At 33.8% G+C, this 14,963-nt stretch overlaps 1 protein-coding gene across 1 annotated transcript; it reads left to right on the forward strand.

The window, feature by feature from the left end:
- The first annotated feature begins 6,546 nt into the window (after nucleotides 1–6,546).
- On the forward strand, nucleotides 6,547–8,065 carry LOC132624647 (aluminum-activated malate transporter 8-like). Its single transcript, XM_060339395.1, has 3 exons — nucleotides 6,547–6,552; nucleotides 6,657–6,800; nucleotides 7,318–8,065. Exons 1-3 carry the CDS (start codon nucleotides 6,547–6,549, stop codon nucleotides 7,960–7,962), a joined length of 795 nt encoding a protein of 264 aa, XP_060195378.1. The 3' UTR covers nucleotides 7,963–8,065.
- Nucleotides 8,066–14,963: the final 6,898 nt, after the last annotated feature.

Here is a 14,963-nt window from a genome sequence, read left to right on the forward strand (position 1 = left end):
GAACTATAACCTTTGGTATCTATAGAAATGGAATCATCATCATGGAGAACAATTATAAACAATATCATAAGAATCTTGAGAATCATAAGCTTCTAGCATTTCTAGGAATAGGGATAATTTGGATATCATGTGCAGGTTCGCAACAAGGGAATCATGCCTTAAGAAAGAAAGGGTTAGCCTCAAGACACCTTTAGGTCTACTTAACGTTCTCCTCCCAAGCTCGCAAATCTACATTCAAAAGGATCCACACTAACGTTAAGTCTTGAAGACACTCATAAGTTCAAACAAGAGTAATTAATAAACTAGCGGAATTTGGGCAGCACTTCCCCCATTTCATCTACTTCTGCCAAATTCCAAATAAGCTTCCAAACAACAATAACAACATCAACAATGCCATGATTAAGAGATTTCATTCAAATTATATCCAATAAAACCCCAAAACCTCTTCTCATAATCAATTTATAACAACAACTTCAACACAACCCCTTATACACTTGTATACAACACTTCCTTCTCATTATTATTACCCCTCATAACAAGATTATGCTAAAAACATTTTAATAATTATAACTCAAGTTAATTTACTACTCAAAATATCCTCAAATTCATATTTCGACTTCCTTTTTCACTTTCTTTCCTCAATACAACAACAACAATAACAACAACCCAGTGAAATCCCACAACGTGGGGTCTGGGGAGGGTAGAGTGTACGCAGACCTTACTCCTACCAAGGTAGGACGACTATTTCTGAAAGACCCTTGGCTCAATAAAAAGCATAAAAGGAGGTCATATAAGGATAAGAAATTCAAAGCGATATGGAAATGCAAACAATGAAAGCGACACAGATAAAATAAGATAATCAAAGTACAAGAAATAACAGATAATAGCAGAAATCAGAGCACAAGAAATTATACTGCGATAATGCGACTACTACCTCAACAACATGCAATAGATGTGAAAACTTACCTTAATCACACAAGATCAACCTTGGATCAAATTATTCCACTAGAGTGAAACCTCCAACTTCAACACCAAAGGAATACTTGGATTCTACAAACCCTAGTGAACCTCCCAACACTTGAATCTGTTGATTCTTGCCTTTCAATCCTTGATTTCACTTAGGTTTCGTTGGATATATTTAGGAGAAATTTCTAGAGCTTTCATGGACTTGGGAACTGTTGAAAATGAGCAAAAATGAACAAGGGTCGAAATATATTATTAAAAAAAACTGCCACTGCCTCAAATATACGGTCAAATATGCGGACAGTAAATAATTTACGGTCCGTACATTTGGACCGTAAATCCCCAATAGAAAACCAGCACTCACTAGTTAAGTTTTACGGTGGAGTCGATAAAATTTAAGGTCCTTACAAAATATACGGTCCGTAAATCTCAACTTTTTTCGAAACGTATTCTCATCGATTCATTGAACCTCTAATCCTTCCAATACCTGCTAAACATAAACTTAACCCCTTATAACTATGAAATAAACTTGTCTAATCTCATTTAACCTTGATGACCCCAGTGTCCAAAACTAGAACCACTAACACACGACGAATCTCAATGTACAAAACCACGAGGTGTAACACTTTCTCTGGAATAAGTTCCACGTGGTCAACCACCACGCTCCACATGTCAATTTTTGAGATTCATTTTATGTCATTCACATGAGTGAGCTTTTATGGCCATCGAAGCTCAGAGTTGACTTCTTGTGCGGGTGCATTCCCAATCTACCTTTGTCGTAGTAAAGGTAGTAAGCGAGCCTCATGCTATCACTGCGTTATCTCCGTACTTGTCTTGTTGAACTATTGACTCTGATACCAATTGATGTCTCAACCAGCCCGAAAATACTCTTGTCATGGTATCATATTATTTTTGTCGGGTCAAGGTCAACACAATTTTTTGCCAAAATAGTCACACTACTAAAAGTATGCCTATCAACTTAGGATTTTGGTCGCACACTCAACTGTTAGACATCTATCCTTTCTCATCTAGAAAGATCAAAGACAAGATAGATGTTCATTTGTAAATGATTTTTGTTTTTTAAAAGTCAAACCCTAACCTTTCACCCTAACTATAAATTGAGCTGGTTGATGTGGTTCCATTATGCACATTTACCTTCTCTTGGTTCTTCTTTCTCTCCCAACACCCCTTAATTTATACCAATTCAGCCATTTCCATGGAGATTGATTCCACAAGCCAAGAAAAAATTAGTTTCACCATGTTTTGGTGCCAACTCAAGGGGTTTCCAAGAAGGTTGATGGACAAAACTAGCAATATTGCTAAGAACACAATACAAATTGGGAAAGATGATCCAAGAAAAAATTGGCATGCAGCTAAAGTGGGATTAACTCTCGCTTTAGTGTTGTTGTTTTACTATTCATGGCCGCTCTATCATAGCTTTGAACAATCAGCAATAATGGTTGTCCTCACAGTAATGGTTGCTTTTGAATACACTGCTGGTAATTTTTTACTACAAAAAAAAAAAAAACTAAGATTAACTATGAACTCCATCATTAATCTATCGCTTGTAGTTAACATAATTTTTGATAATATGTCGCTAATCGTTGCTAATAGTTTTAGTGATGAATTTTGTTGTTTAGCTACAAAATTTGTCAATCACTAATTCTTACATTTTTTAATAGTGTTTTTCCTAATTTGATGAATTTGTTTATTCTCTTTTTCTACATTTTCCATATTAAAGATTTTTCTACTTTTTTCAGGTGCAACTATATCAAAGTGCTTAAACATAGCTTTTGCTACAGCACTAGGTGGCACGTTAGGCATTGGAGCAAAATATTTAGCTGAATTTTGTGGAAAAGAAGGGGAGCCTATAGTTCTTGGGGTTTCGGTCTTCACTCTAGGTATGATATGCAAGTACAATATAACCTGTTCCTTTAAACAAAATGGACAAATTAATATAAAAAAGTTCTTCAAATGTTTCCTCTGTTTGGGAAGATATATAAATAGGAGTCCTTTTTCATATCGATCAAATCATAAAATTGTTTCACATAACAGCAATAATAGTATGTACATCAGAGTGCGGATCTAGTATACATCTTACGATTTGATCCGAATTTAGTAATTTTAGCTCGAACCTTTCATATATGAGAAAATTCCAGGGACATGCAAAACAGAAATGTTATCCGGCTCCACTCAGACCAAGACACGACTTTTAGTTGTTCAAATAAAAATTAAAGTGATGCAGGGTCAGGAGAAACAAATCTCTTTATGATAAATAGATCAGCATGTTCATTATTACAGGTAATTTCCTCAATGAATCAGACTAATGCCATAGATTTTTTTGAAATGCAAGCCAAGAGCAGGCTATACTGACCTGAGATATTGGGTTTGGGGGAGGGGGGGGGGGGGGGGTTGGGATGACCCCTCCCTGGTCTATATAATAACTCAAAAGAATACACGTAGGAGGACATAGACCTTAGCCTCGAGAATTAAATGTAGAGTGAACTTACTCTAGTATTGTTTTGAGCAAAAGTACAGACTAAGGAGTCGTTTGGACATGGTTTGAATTCATGGTTTGAAACCATGATTTGAAATCATGTTTGGACATGCAATTTGAATTTTTTAAGTTGTATTTTTTCTTATAGACATAAAAATCCCACAAGTTGTGAAAACTATCAAAATATTCTCAATTCTTATACCATCTTACCAAATGAGCAAGTCAAAGTTTATAATAAAATTAATACGCTACTAGAAGGCCTTTCTAAAAAATACAACATCAATTAATTAAACTTTAGTTCAATAAAAAAGAAAATTTAACATGAATAGTAATGTAACTACTCTTTAATATAATCAGAGGCGGATCCAAGATTTAAATTTTATGGGCTCAATCTTAAGATTTTTAGCATTGAACCCATTATATTTTTAAAGTTAGGGGTTCATATCTACTATTTGTTACAATTTTAGTAATTTTTTACACATAAATTTAGGCTCCGCATCGAAAGTTTGGGGTTCAGTTGAACCCCCATCTTGTAGGCTAGATACGCCTCTGAATATAATCCTCCCACATGGTAGAAATAAATAAAGGTTGATAATAGTTGGTGGGAGTAATTGCTAAAAAATATCTACCAACTTATGAGTCTTTTTTAACAAAATATAAACTTATGAGTCAAGTTTTATATTTAAAAATTTTGAAACTATGGTTTCAAATCGCATGTCGAAACGCCTACTAAGCAATGACGTATAAATACTTGAATTCTAGAGGTAAATTAAACAAAATTCGCTAAATAAGTGCAAATCACGTCTTTATCTGAACGCAGTAAAATGGACCTCCTGAGCTAGAATCCCGAAATTGAACCCTATAATGTTCAAATTTGGGATCCGCATCTGATCAAATTAAAGACTCGATCACTTGCTTCTTTATGTAGGTGCTCTGGGTACATTTACAAGGTTTTATCCACATATGCAAAGAAGGTATGATTATGGATGCATGCTGTTTGTGGCAACCTTTAGCTTGATCACAGTCTCTGGTGACAAGTACTTGGAGTTGGTTAAGCAAAGAATATCAGCCGTTATGGTCAGTGTTGCCACAGTCATGGTTATCTCCATGGTTATTCGTCCTGTGTGGGCTGGTGAAGATCTTCATAAACATATTAGTGCCAATCTTGAAAAGCTAGCAAGCTTCTTAGATGGTATGTGAATGTTCTTGTTTAATCGTGTATCCTTTTGTTGCTTCATTTAAGAATTCTTGTCGGTGATGGTGGAGTCAGAATTTTCATTAAAGAGATTCAAAATATAAAAGAATAAATACATAAAAGGTGAAGGAGATTTAACATATAGAGTAGTATACATAAAAAAGGATAATCGCACTTTTGGTCCATCAATTATTGAAAATTTCTAATTGGTCCTTATGATATATAACTAAGTATAATTAATTAAATATATCTATGTTCGTCCCTATATAAATTAAATATGTTAACATTTAGACTATTTTTAGAACTGTTTATCCTCATCTGGACTAGCAGTAAACTTAACATAGAATATAGGTAATTAAATGATCTAATGGTTAATAGTTATTTAAATTTGTGAAGATTTACAAGAAGAGAGATCAAAAGAGCACATTTTAATTAATCATTGGTCACATTTGCTTAGTGAGATATAACAAGAAAAAAAAAACAGAATTTTCTGATATTTAAGGGACTGAAAGTGCATTATTTCATTAAAAAAAAATTGACCTATTTATAGTGTTATTTTCCGGTGAAGAGGTATCACTTGACTCCCTTGAACAATGATAGCTCCGCCACTTGTTTATGTAGGGCAACAAATTGAAAAAAAAATGAACTTTGCAGGTTTTGAAAGGGAATATTTTCACATTTCTGAGGATGAAGCAACTGACAATGAAAAGGCATTTCTCGAAACCTTTAAAAGTGTTCTTGATTCTAAGGCCACTGTGGAATCTTTGGTGAGTAAATCAGATAATTACAACTCTCCCTCTAATATAGATATATATAGTACAATCTGAAATCTATAGATTTGATTGTAAAAATTACTATTAGGTTCATAAAATGTGTGACTATATTTAGCTTATAGCGCGGCCGGTTAGACCTGCACCTAAATCACAACTAATTGCCTCTAAATATATCATTATGAATGTTAGCAAAATTCAGTTTCTTTTTTTATTGAGAGGTAGATGTATAGGGTTTTGAAAAGAAACAAATACTCTTTGCATCTAGGAGGGTACTAAAGCTATATATGCATGAAAACTAAGGAAATTCATCCGCTTTGTGAGTGTACCCAACGAGTGCTAATTCAGATCGTAGTTATAAGAGATCTGCTTCCTCCGCAAGGAGAAACATGCAAGTCTTCTATACTAGTAATTACATTGAATTACTTCACTGACTTATTCCAAGTCGTAATTATATGAGATCCGCGTCCGCAAGGAGAAATATATTTATTTACATTAATTACTTCATTGACTAATTCAAATTCTTGTCATTTAAGGTCTATTTAAAGGGAAAGCGCTCCTTACCATGATTTTCTCTATTGGTTAGAAGTGGACTTATCCCATTCATCCAAGTATTTAGGGGAGACTATTCATTTTTCAACTTTCATTCAATGCTCTTAATCTGTATTTTAAGTTGTTGTGGAGAGTTCTTTAGAACGACTAAATAGGGCATTTTGCTAATGACGAATTTGAATTTTCTTTCCTTATAGACGGAAAATAAAGACAGTTGTTAAACTCTCCAACTAGTGACCACCCTAAAAAATACGTGAGAATATAACGTATTATTGAAAGACCAAAAAAAAGGGAATAAAAGAATATAAATAAAGGAATATAGAAGGTGGAAGAAAATTAAAGAAATTATATTTATTTATCATATTATCTTGTTATGAGAATAATTATGAAGAGCCGTTTCATAATTACTGTGTTCATTTGTTTGAATACTTATAAACATAAAAAATAACAAAAGCTTTAAGTTATATATCTATACGGACAGTAAAAAAAAAACATCTTCACATTATCAATATTTTTTCTTTTCACATATTATAGAAGGATGTTTTCCGATTTTTTAAAGTTACCATACAATGTTTGTATAGAGAATTATCTGAAATTATATTTTAAATTAGTGATATAACGGTATACATTGTTTTATATTATCGGTGCATAGAACTTACAGTAAAACAAATTGTTTCAGGCAAACTTTGCATGGTGGGAGCCTGCACACGGATTATTCAGGTTTAATAATCCAGGGAAAGTGTATTTGAAGATTGGTAACCTTAGTAGGGATTGTGCTTGCCATCTTCATGCTCTTAGTGGTCACTTAAAATCCAAGTCTAAGGTATATATTGATATGACCTAAATGACAGTCACAATTTTTGGTGAATATTCCTTTAGTTCTATTTATATGCCATATTTTTTTTTGGTTTGTCTAAAAAAATATTGTACTTTTTTGTTTAAAAAATAATTTAATTTTAAACTTTTATTTTTTCCTTACATAACCACACGAAGGTATGCGACTTATTTAGAGCATAAATTGATTCAAAATTTGTCTTTCTTTTTTTAAATTATGTGCCACATAAATTGAGACAAAGAAAGTGTTTATAGAATCATAAAGTGCATGAACACTTCATTGGTAGTTGTGATGAGTGGAGACATAACAAAATGGTGGAGAAAAAAAAAATGGCTGAGAAAAAAATGTAATGGCATGTCCACAACTATCAAAAGATTTATACTCACACAAATTTTAAAAGGTAATCTTTTTATTAAAAAAAATTATACCGATTCAAACTGTGTCACATAAACTGAAACAATGTGGGTACAAACTTTTTAATTTTCACGCGTGCTTGATTTTTTAGGCACCAACGGAGTTCCATAGAAGAACAGAAGAAGCATGCAAAAGAATGATAAAGGAATCTAGCAATGCCTTAAAAGACCTTGCATTCTCCATCAAAACCAGGACCCAACCTTCTTCCTCAACGGCACAACCTGACCCATATATTGCAAAATTCGCGATCAGTGACCTTAGATCGACGCTTGTAATTACCACAAAAACCTTCTCAGAAGCTGAGACCATTGATTTCATCACAACAATGTCGGTGGCGTCGATACTCATCGATGTCATCACATGCGTCGACAAAATCTCTGAGGCTGTCGAAGAGCTTTCTATTAAAGCACGTTTCAAGAAGGAAGAAAAGAAGGAGGAGGAGGAGAAGGAGGAGCAGGAGGATTCCTGGCCGACCGAGGCGCTAGAAAAACCACTAACGCCTCGGTCTCCACAACTCCTCCTCCACCGCGGAATTGTGAACCCTATCTTTGAGGGTGACAACATTAATAGTGGAGATTTTGTTGTGGAGGTCACGGTGGAGGAGGAGAATCCAATAGCTGGAGAACATGTTGTGTGTGAGATACATGCAATAGAGGAGGTGATGAAACCAAAGGAAAAAGGAGAGCATGTTGTAATTGGAGTTGATGATGAAAGCAGAGGCGGATCCAGAATATGAAGTTTATAAATTTTCTACAATAAAATCAAGTTAATATATTATACTAATTAAATTTCTTAATACATATAGCGGCAACACAAGCAGGGGCTGGTCCAAAGCTCTAGTTTAGTGTCCTGGGAACCCTGTAGATTTTGCTCATAGTAGATACTCATTGTAAAATTATAAATATTTAATTGTGAATCGAATTATCATTATAAATTAATTTGAAATTACTGTAAAAATTCATACTCCATATATTTTAATTACTGGATCCACATCTAAGTAGAAGTGGTGGCAGCCAGTGGCGGAGCCACACTATGCCGAGGGTGTTCATCCGAACCCCCTCGGCGGAAAAAAATACTGTTTTTATAAGGTTAAAATTATTTTTTATGTATATATATTAAATGTTGAACCCCCTTAGGCTTCTTCGTATGTTTACTTTTTTATATTTTGAACCCCCTCGGCGGAAATCCTGGCTCCGCCACTGGTGGCAGCGGTGGAGGAGGTAAATGTGCCGCAGTGATGAAAAAGGACATGCGGAAACAGAGAATTATATATATCTGAAAAGTGAAAAAGAATTGTGTACTAGGATAAACTAACTTGGAGAGAATAAAACATTTCCTTTCAATATTTTATTCCCTTTCAATATTTCAGACCTGTATACAAAGTTATTTTCCTATTGTGTTTCTTCATGTTTAGAATTGTTCTTCTTTCTTGTTTTAGAAGGTTAAAACTTTGCGTACTCCCTCTTCCTAATTTATGTGTAGGGGTTTAGCGAGTAGAAAAGCCAAGCTATCTATTTGCCTAGTCGTATTAATGTAAAATTTGTGGGAAACTGATATATATTGCATACCAAAAATAGAAATTGCTTTTCAAAACTTATTACTTTTAACCATGGTTAAGATGCTTGTTATATTAATCTAATCTTGACCTTAAAAAATTATATTATATAAGTGTCACTCATCTAAATGTGTATTTGAGAAAATGAAAAGAAGTTGTAATGAAGAGGAGCCGCATCCTATAAGTTATAAGATGAGTGAAGTGTCTGACATCACCAATCAAGGTTATATCTGCAACTACATCAATCTATATACTATTTTAAAATCATGAATATAAATGTTGATTGACCAAAATATTCTTGAAATATTAAATAACTTTTATACCCTTTTAGTCTAATTCTGTCATGCATATTTTTATTATCTATTTTGATAAATAAAAAACTTAATCCTATTACTACTAGAACATTAGGAATATTCTTTAGTAATCCTATTACTACTACAACTTAATTAACTCACGTAATAAGGCCTAATCTTATTACTTTACATTTATTAACATACCGATTTATCATATTAATTTAAGTAAATTGATCTCCTTTTCTATCCTTAACTATTTAAATTGATCTCCTTTTCTATCCATAACTATTTACTTTTTTTTTTTTAATCCTATCTCTTATACTACAATTTTACACAAAACTTTAGAATCAATTACTGATTACAGAAGGCAGCGAATAGGAACTGGTGTGCAATATATATGGCGACTAATTATATTCAAGCATTCCATTACATTGTTTGGAAATAACGTGCAACTGCACGTTTATAGAGACTAGTTAATTAAAATAAGTGGAAGCAAAAAAATTAAACGATGAATTTACATAAAGAAATATAAGGTTTTTAAATTTTAACAATATGAGTAAACATTTCACCTTGCTTGATCCCCGTGAATCACTCACAGGGTTTGCAACTCTAGTGAAATTTGAAACATCATAAATCGTTCAATGGTTTCGAATTTATAAAGGTCTGAATTTATGGGGTTAATTTGTAAGTTGAAATTTCAACAAATATTTTAACTCCATTAATTGTTCCTTGGTTTTGAATTTAAAAAGATTTGAGCCTCATATAAGGTTTGAAACTCCAACAAATTTTTTAACACAACAAATTATTCCTTGGTTTTTTAACTTATAAAGGTCACGTTCGAATTCATGAATCGTTCTTTATGTTCAACTTGTCAATCCTTCAAACTCCATCAGCGTTTCCTAGAGTTCTTTCGTGTTTTAGTTAGTGTTATTTATATTCAAAACTTTTTTCATGTCAAAAGAGTGGTTAAATAACTTTTAAAATAGTAGATAATATTTGATAACCGGTGTAAAAGTTACAATTTACCTTCTCTCAAGAAACAGATTTGAGTGGTCATTAATGTGACAACCAGTTGAAGCCCAACAGCCCAAAACTTCTGCCCATTTCTATTTGGGCAATTCATACGAATGCCCTATCTTGGGGTGGTCTTCAATTTTTGTCTCTCAAGTCGCAGGTATTTAATTTTTGTCTCTCAAGTCGCAGGTATTTAATTTTTCCTCTACGGTACTTTAAGTAATAAAAAGTCACCGAAAGTATCCCTAACATCGTAAAACCAAAAAAAAAAAAAAAAAAGAAATTTGGATCCGAATAAGCATAGTTTCTATAAACTTATGCCAAGCGAATTAGTTACTACACCACTTATGTCGGATAATTTAATTTATACAAAACTATGCCGGACAAGGCAGAGTTTCTATATAACTTTGCCCGAATAGGCATAGTTTCTATGAAACCTGTCATACCCCATTTTATCCGGGTTAAATTAGAAGTACGACATATTGGAGATTCCTGTTTTTGTTGGTTTGTTTTAAGGAGTCGTCACCTAATTATTTATGGTGCATTAGGACACCTAAAGTTTATTAAAATTATGTTTAGAGTTAACTCTGTTTAAGGTCTGCGAAACTTGAGATTCTAGGTAAGGGTTCAATTAGTCTAAAGGGAAGATATTAGGCACCCTTTAAGACCCATTAACAATGGTTAACCTACCGGACTTATAATTAGTTAGGCTAAGTATAAATATAATATTGTAGAGGAATAACGCAACTTTCTAAATACGGTTAAAATTATAGATAGACATGTAAGAAAAAATAAAATTTCTAAAATAATAATTTGTATAAAGAAAATACTTCTAATGCTATTTTAAAATGCAACTTATAAATGTTGTCAAGGTTTTAAACGAAAGTATAATAGTGTTGTTTAAAGTAATACATGTAGGCGAGATTCAATAAACGTGAACTTTAGATAAAAGGTTATATTGTATGAGTACTGCAATATAGAAAAATCTATATTTATCTTTTTTTGTAAATAGGACGCAAAAGGAAATAAGTTTTCTTTCTCTTCTATTAGCTTTCTTTAACTAAAATGTGCATGATTCTTGATAAATGTATTCATGAAAATATACTTGAATTTACATTTACATCTATCGGAAAATATATTGCATTACAACGTGAGTCTAGAAATTTGTTTTGGAATTTGAACGATAGAACAAGAACGAATATAGAACATACGTTTTAATTTCTTTTGAAATATTATAAAGACGTAATTTTGAAATCAATAGCAGGAAAACAAGTGAATCTTATGGGATTGATTGGTTTTCCTTAAATTAATTACCCATTATTAAACTAAGCACCACTAATTTGCTAAGTTCATGTAAGTTAGAAAAAAAAAAAAAAAAAAGGTAGGATGTTAGTCATACAAAGCAAATAAAAATACACAAAAAAAAATAAGGAATAGAGTAAAAGAGAAAATGGGTTTGGCCCATTTATTAAGGTCCAGCCGAACTGTTCACGTTTATTGGGCTTAGGCCTAATAAATTCCTCTATATTGCTGCTGTGGGCTGTCTTGGGCTTAGGCCTAATAAATTCCTCTATATTGCTGCTGTGGGCTGTCTTGGGCTTTGGCCCAGATTTTGTTTTCTCGTTTGGCTGCGGATTGGACTGACACAGGAGGAGTTACGTTGGGCTAAAAACCCAACGTCAAGCGCGGAAGGAGAGGAGTCCGAGGAACTCGTATGCAATAATCATGCATAAAAACGAAAGAAAAGGATTAGTATATAAACAACGAGTAAAGTTAAAGCATGTAAATGTACCTCAAAGCAAATCAGCAGGTTATGTATGTATTGTGTATATTTAGGTATATCTTATGTATACACATTCATAAAGAGGTATAGAAGGTAAATAGTGAAAGGCTTTCTCCCTCGTATTAAATTAAGCGAGACTAGTGAAGATACTTAAGAAAGTACGGGACACTGTCATACATTTTCTATCAACAGCATCATAGTAAGTCAAAGTGTTTTGCAAGCTGTAAAGTGGTCAATTATACCGTATACAACAACCAACAGTTCTAATACCAATGCAGGGAGGGCAAGTCCATGAAATATATAAATGATAGATGGATGGAAGAATCCAGCAGTTTAGACCAGTAGCAACAAAGAGGGAATAATCAACTCTAGATAAAGCATGGCCCAGGCAACAAAACAGAGTGTGACAGTAGGGATGCATCATAGTCAACTGGCACATTCAACAAAAGGGGAATAGCTAGGACAGGTCGTGTAGCAGTCACTGTGCAAACAGGTGAATTCAGAGACAATTTCATAAGCAGATATGGGCATGAGCAGGGGGTAATGTACAAGTGCGTGCATATGAAATTCATATCAAAAGACCTTTAGTGACACCAGACAGCAATAACCAATCAAACCCACACTCCTTTGAAGGGGCCCAAGACAAGTAGCAACAACAGTTTCAGTCCAAAATATGACAACAAAGATTTAGAAATGAGGAAAAACTGAGGGGTCACCATCATATTATTCCACATGACGCGACCAGTTCTAAAGGTTTCAAGAACCTTGGAAGGGCAGGCCATAATCCCTATGTGAGATGGTTCCCAGAAATTCCACTTAGCTCAAAATAAAGTTTCTGGTTTTATTACAAAGTATCGGAACTGCTGGTTTCAGAGCGAAGGATATTTAAGCTATATGGCTTATTTAATGGTTTAGACAGGAACATGGGGTCAAAGTAAGCAGAATTCCCACCTGAGGAACTAGTGTAGACTTTCTTTCATTTCAGTTTCATAAGCCTAGTAACCACTAACTCACACTTGAATCATTGATCAGACTAGATATACCAATGAACCAACAAACGAGGAACTATATAATCATTTATTTATTAACATATAGTACATCAAATGACAACAGTTGAGAAAGACTCAAAACTGTAAACACATGGACATCATCTGTAAGCATATGATTAAACAATACTCAAACTAAACTACAATTTCCTGACTTAAAACAGGGCAAGCACTTAACTCATAAGGCTCAGATACTTAATCTCAAGTAAGTTACTGAAAAAGTCAAAATAAGTATAAAGCAGTTCAAACAACACTTAGGCACAAGCCAGTCCTTAAACTATCATTGATATATCATAAATCCACCAAAAATCAGATAAGTTCACAGATATTGACTAATCATTTATGTTTGAGGCAGTTTTATGCTTAGTCTTATTTAACAGCATATTGGAGGCTTGAATCATTGGAAATACAGCAAAGAGTGTATCTGAGAATACTTTTAGGCTATAGAGTAGAAGGAAAGGATCATACTCTATTCTAAATCAACAATCACAAATTTCGAAAATAAACATCTAATGACCTTAAGAGATCACACACCATGAAGGGTTAATGCAAGAACTAAGACCAAATAGCATATGAACCTTCTCATAATTAAATACATATTAGAGATAGTCAAAGTATCCAAGTGAATATCTTACTTTGAATCAACAGGCTAAAACACAAACATGAATCCAGCACAAATTTATAAGGTATGTGACTGATTTATTTCATGAGTTTTCCATAAACAAACACTCGGATAGGACTGGTATCCTGGTCTGAGACATGTTTATCTTCATATAGGCATACTGATCAAACTGAAAATACAACTAGGTCTAATACATGATTGCTAATAGAACTGAGCACAGAACATCGATTTGAGACCACATTGAATCAGCAACCAACATCTATATGCCGTATAATCATTTCATCACCTCTAAACCTAATAAATTGCATTCATAACAGAATATGCTATTCTGAACAAAAGACTATAAAAGGGACGGTGCTGACCTTTTGCGAGTGCAGTCAACTGGGTATCGATGGCCTCGAATCTACCTCGACTCCAAAGTAAAAGCCGAATTTATTAAAATGAATAATCTAACACTCCAAGTGAGTGTTTTCAGATATAGTGATTCAAGAGGGGTCTGTATATTGAAAAGAAACTAATCAGTGTTGTATTTAAAAAAAAAATACGAACTGCTAAAAAAAACTCGAAACCCAGAAATTCTTCTATAACAATGTTAACAAATCAAAGTAGTGTGAAATTTAGGGTAGGTTATGGATAAAAAAAAATCTCTGAGAACGTTGAGTAATCCCCGGCTAAAGTTCACCGAAAAAATGAAAATCATGGTCGGAGGATGGTGGGTGTCCGTCCAAATACCGAATCATTCCCAAAATACTGAAAATCCCCTAAAAGATACTCTCTCTTCCAAAAAATCCCCCCCCCCCCCCCCCCATTTATAGGGCTTCGTTTGGTTTAAGAAAAGAGCGGAGCGTATGAGCGATAGTAGTGTATGACAGAGCGTGGGGGACAAGCGTGGGTATGGCAGAGATGAAACGTGGGAGAGAGAGAGATGAGTGGAGAAAACGTGAGGGAGACAGGGGAGAGTGGGAGCAGAGGCGTGAGGAGATAAGAGGGGAGAAGAGAGTGAAGAAGAAAAGAAAAAGAAAAGGGTTAAGGGTTAGGGTTAAAATAAGGGGGTGGGCCGGACCGGGTCGGTTGGAAGGGATTGGGCTGGATCAATAATTCGTTTGGGCTAAAATGTGGATTGAAAATGTGGGTTGGGTATTAAAAATGTGGGTTATTTGTTTGGGTAGGGAAATAATATTGTATTTGTATTTTTGGCCATTAATTTGGCTGAAAAATGTTGATCCTTCCTCCTTTATTTAATTATTGTTGGGCTTCTAATTTGATAACTAGTACAATATATACTATGTAAAGACAATTAATAATTAATATGTAGATAAAAAAAGATTTTGCAAAGTGTTGTCTTGTGATTAATTTAACGATTCTAAACCCGAGAAAATGAAACGATGACGAACATTTAAAATTTGTGATAAAATAATGCTCGT

Source organism: Lycium barbarum, chromosome 2 (genome assembly GCF_019175385.1).
Source record: "Lycium barbarum isolate Lr01 chromosome 2, ASM1917538v2, whole genome shotgun sequence".
Taxonomy (NCBI): Eukaryota; Viridiplantae; Streptophyta; class Magnoliopsida; order Solanales; family Solanaceae; genus Lycium; species Lycium barbarum.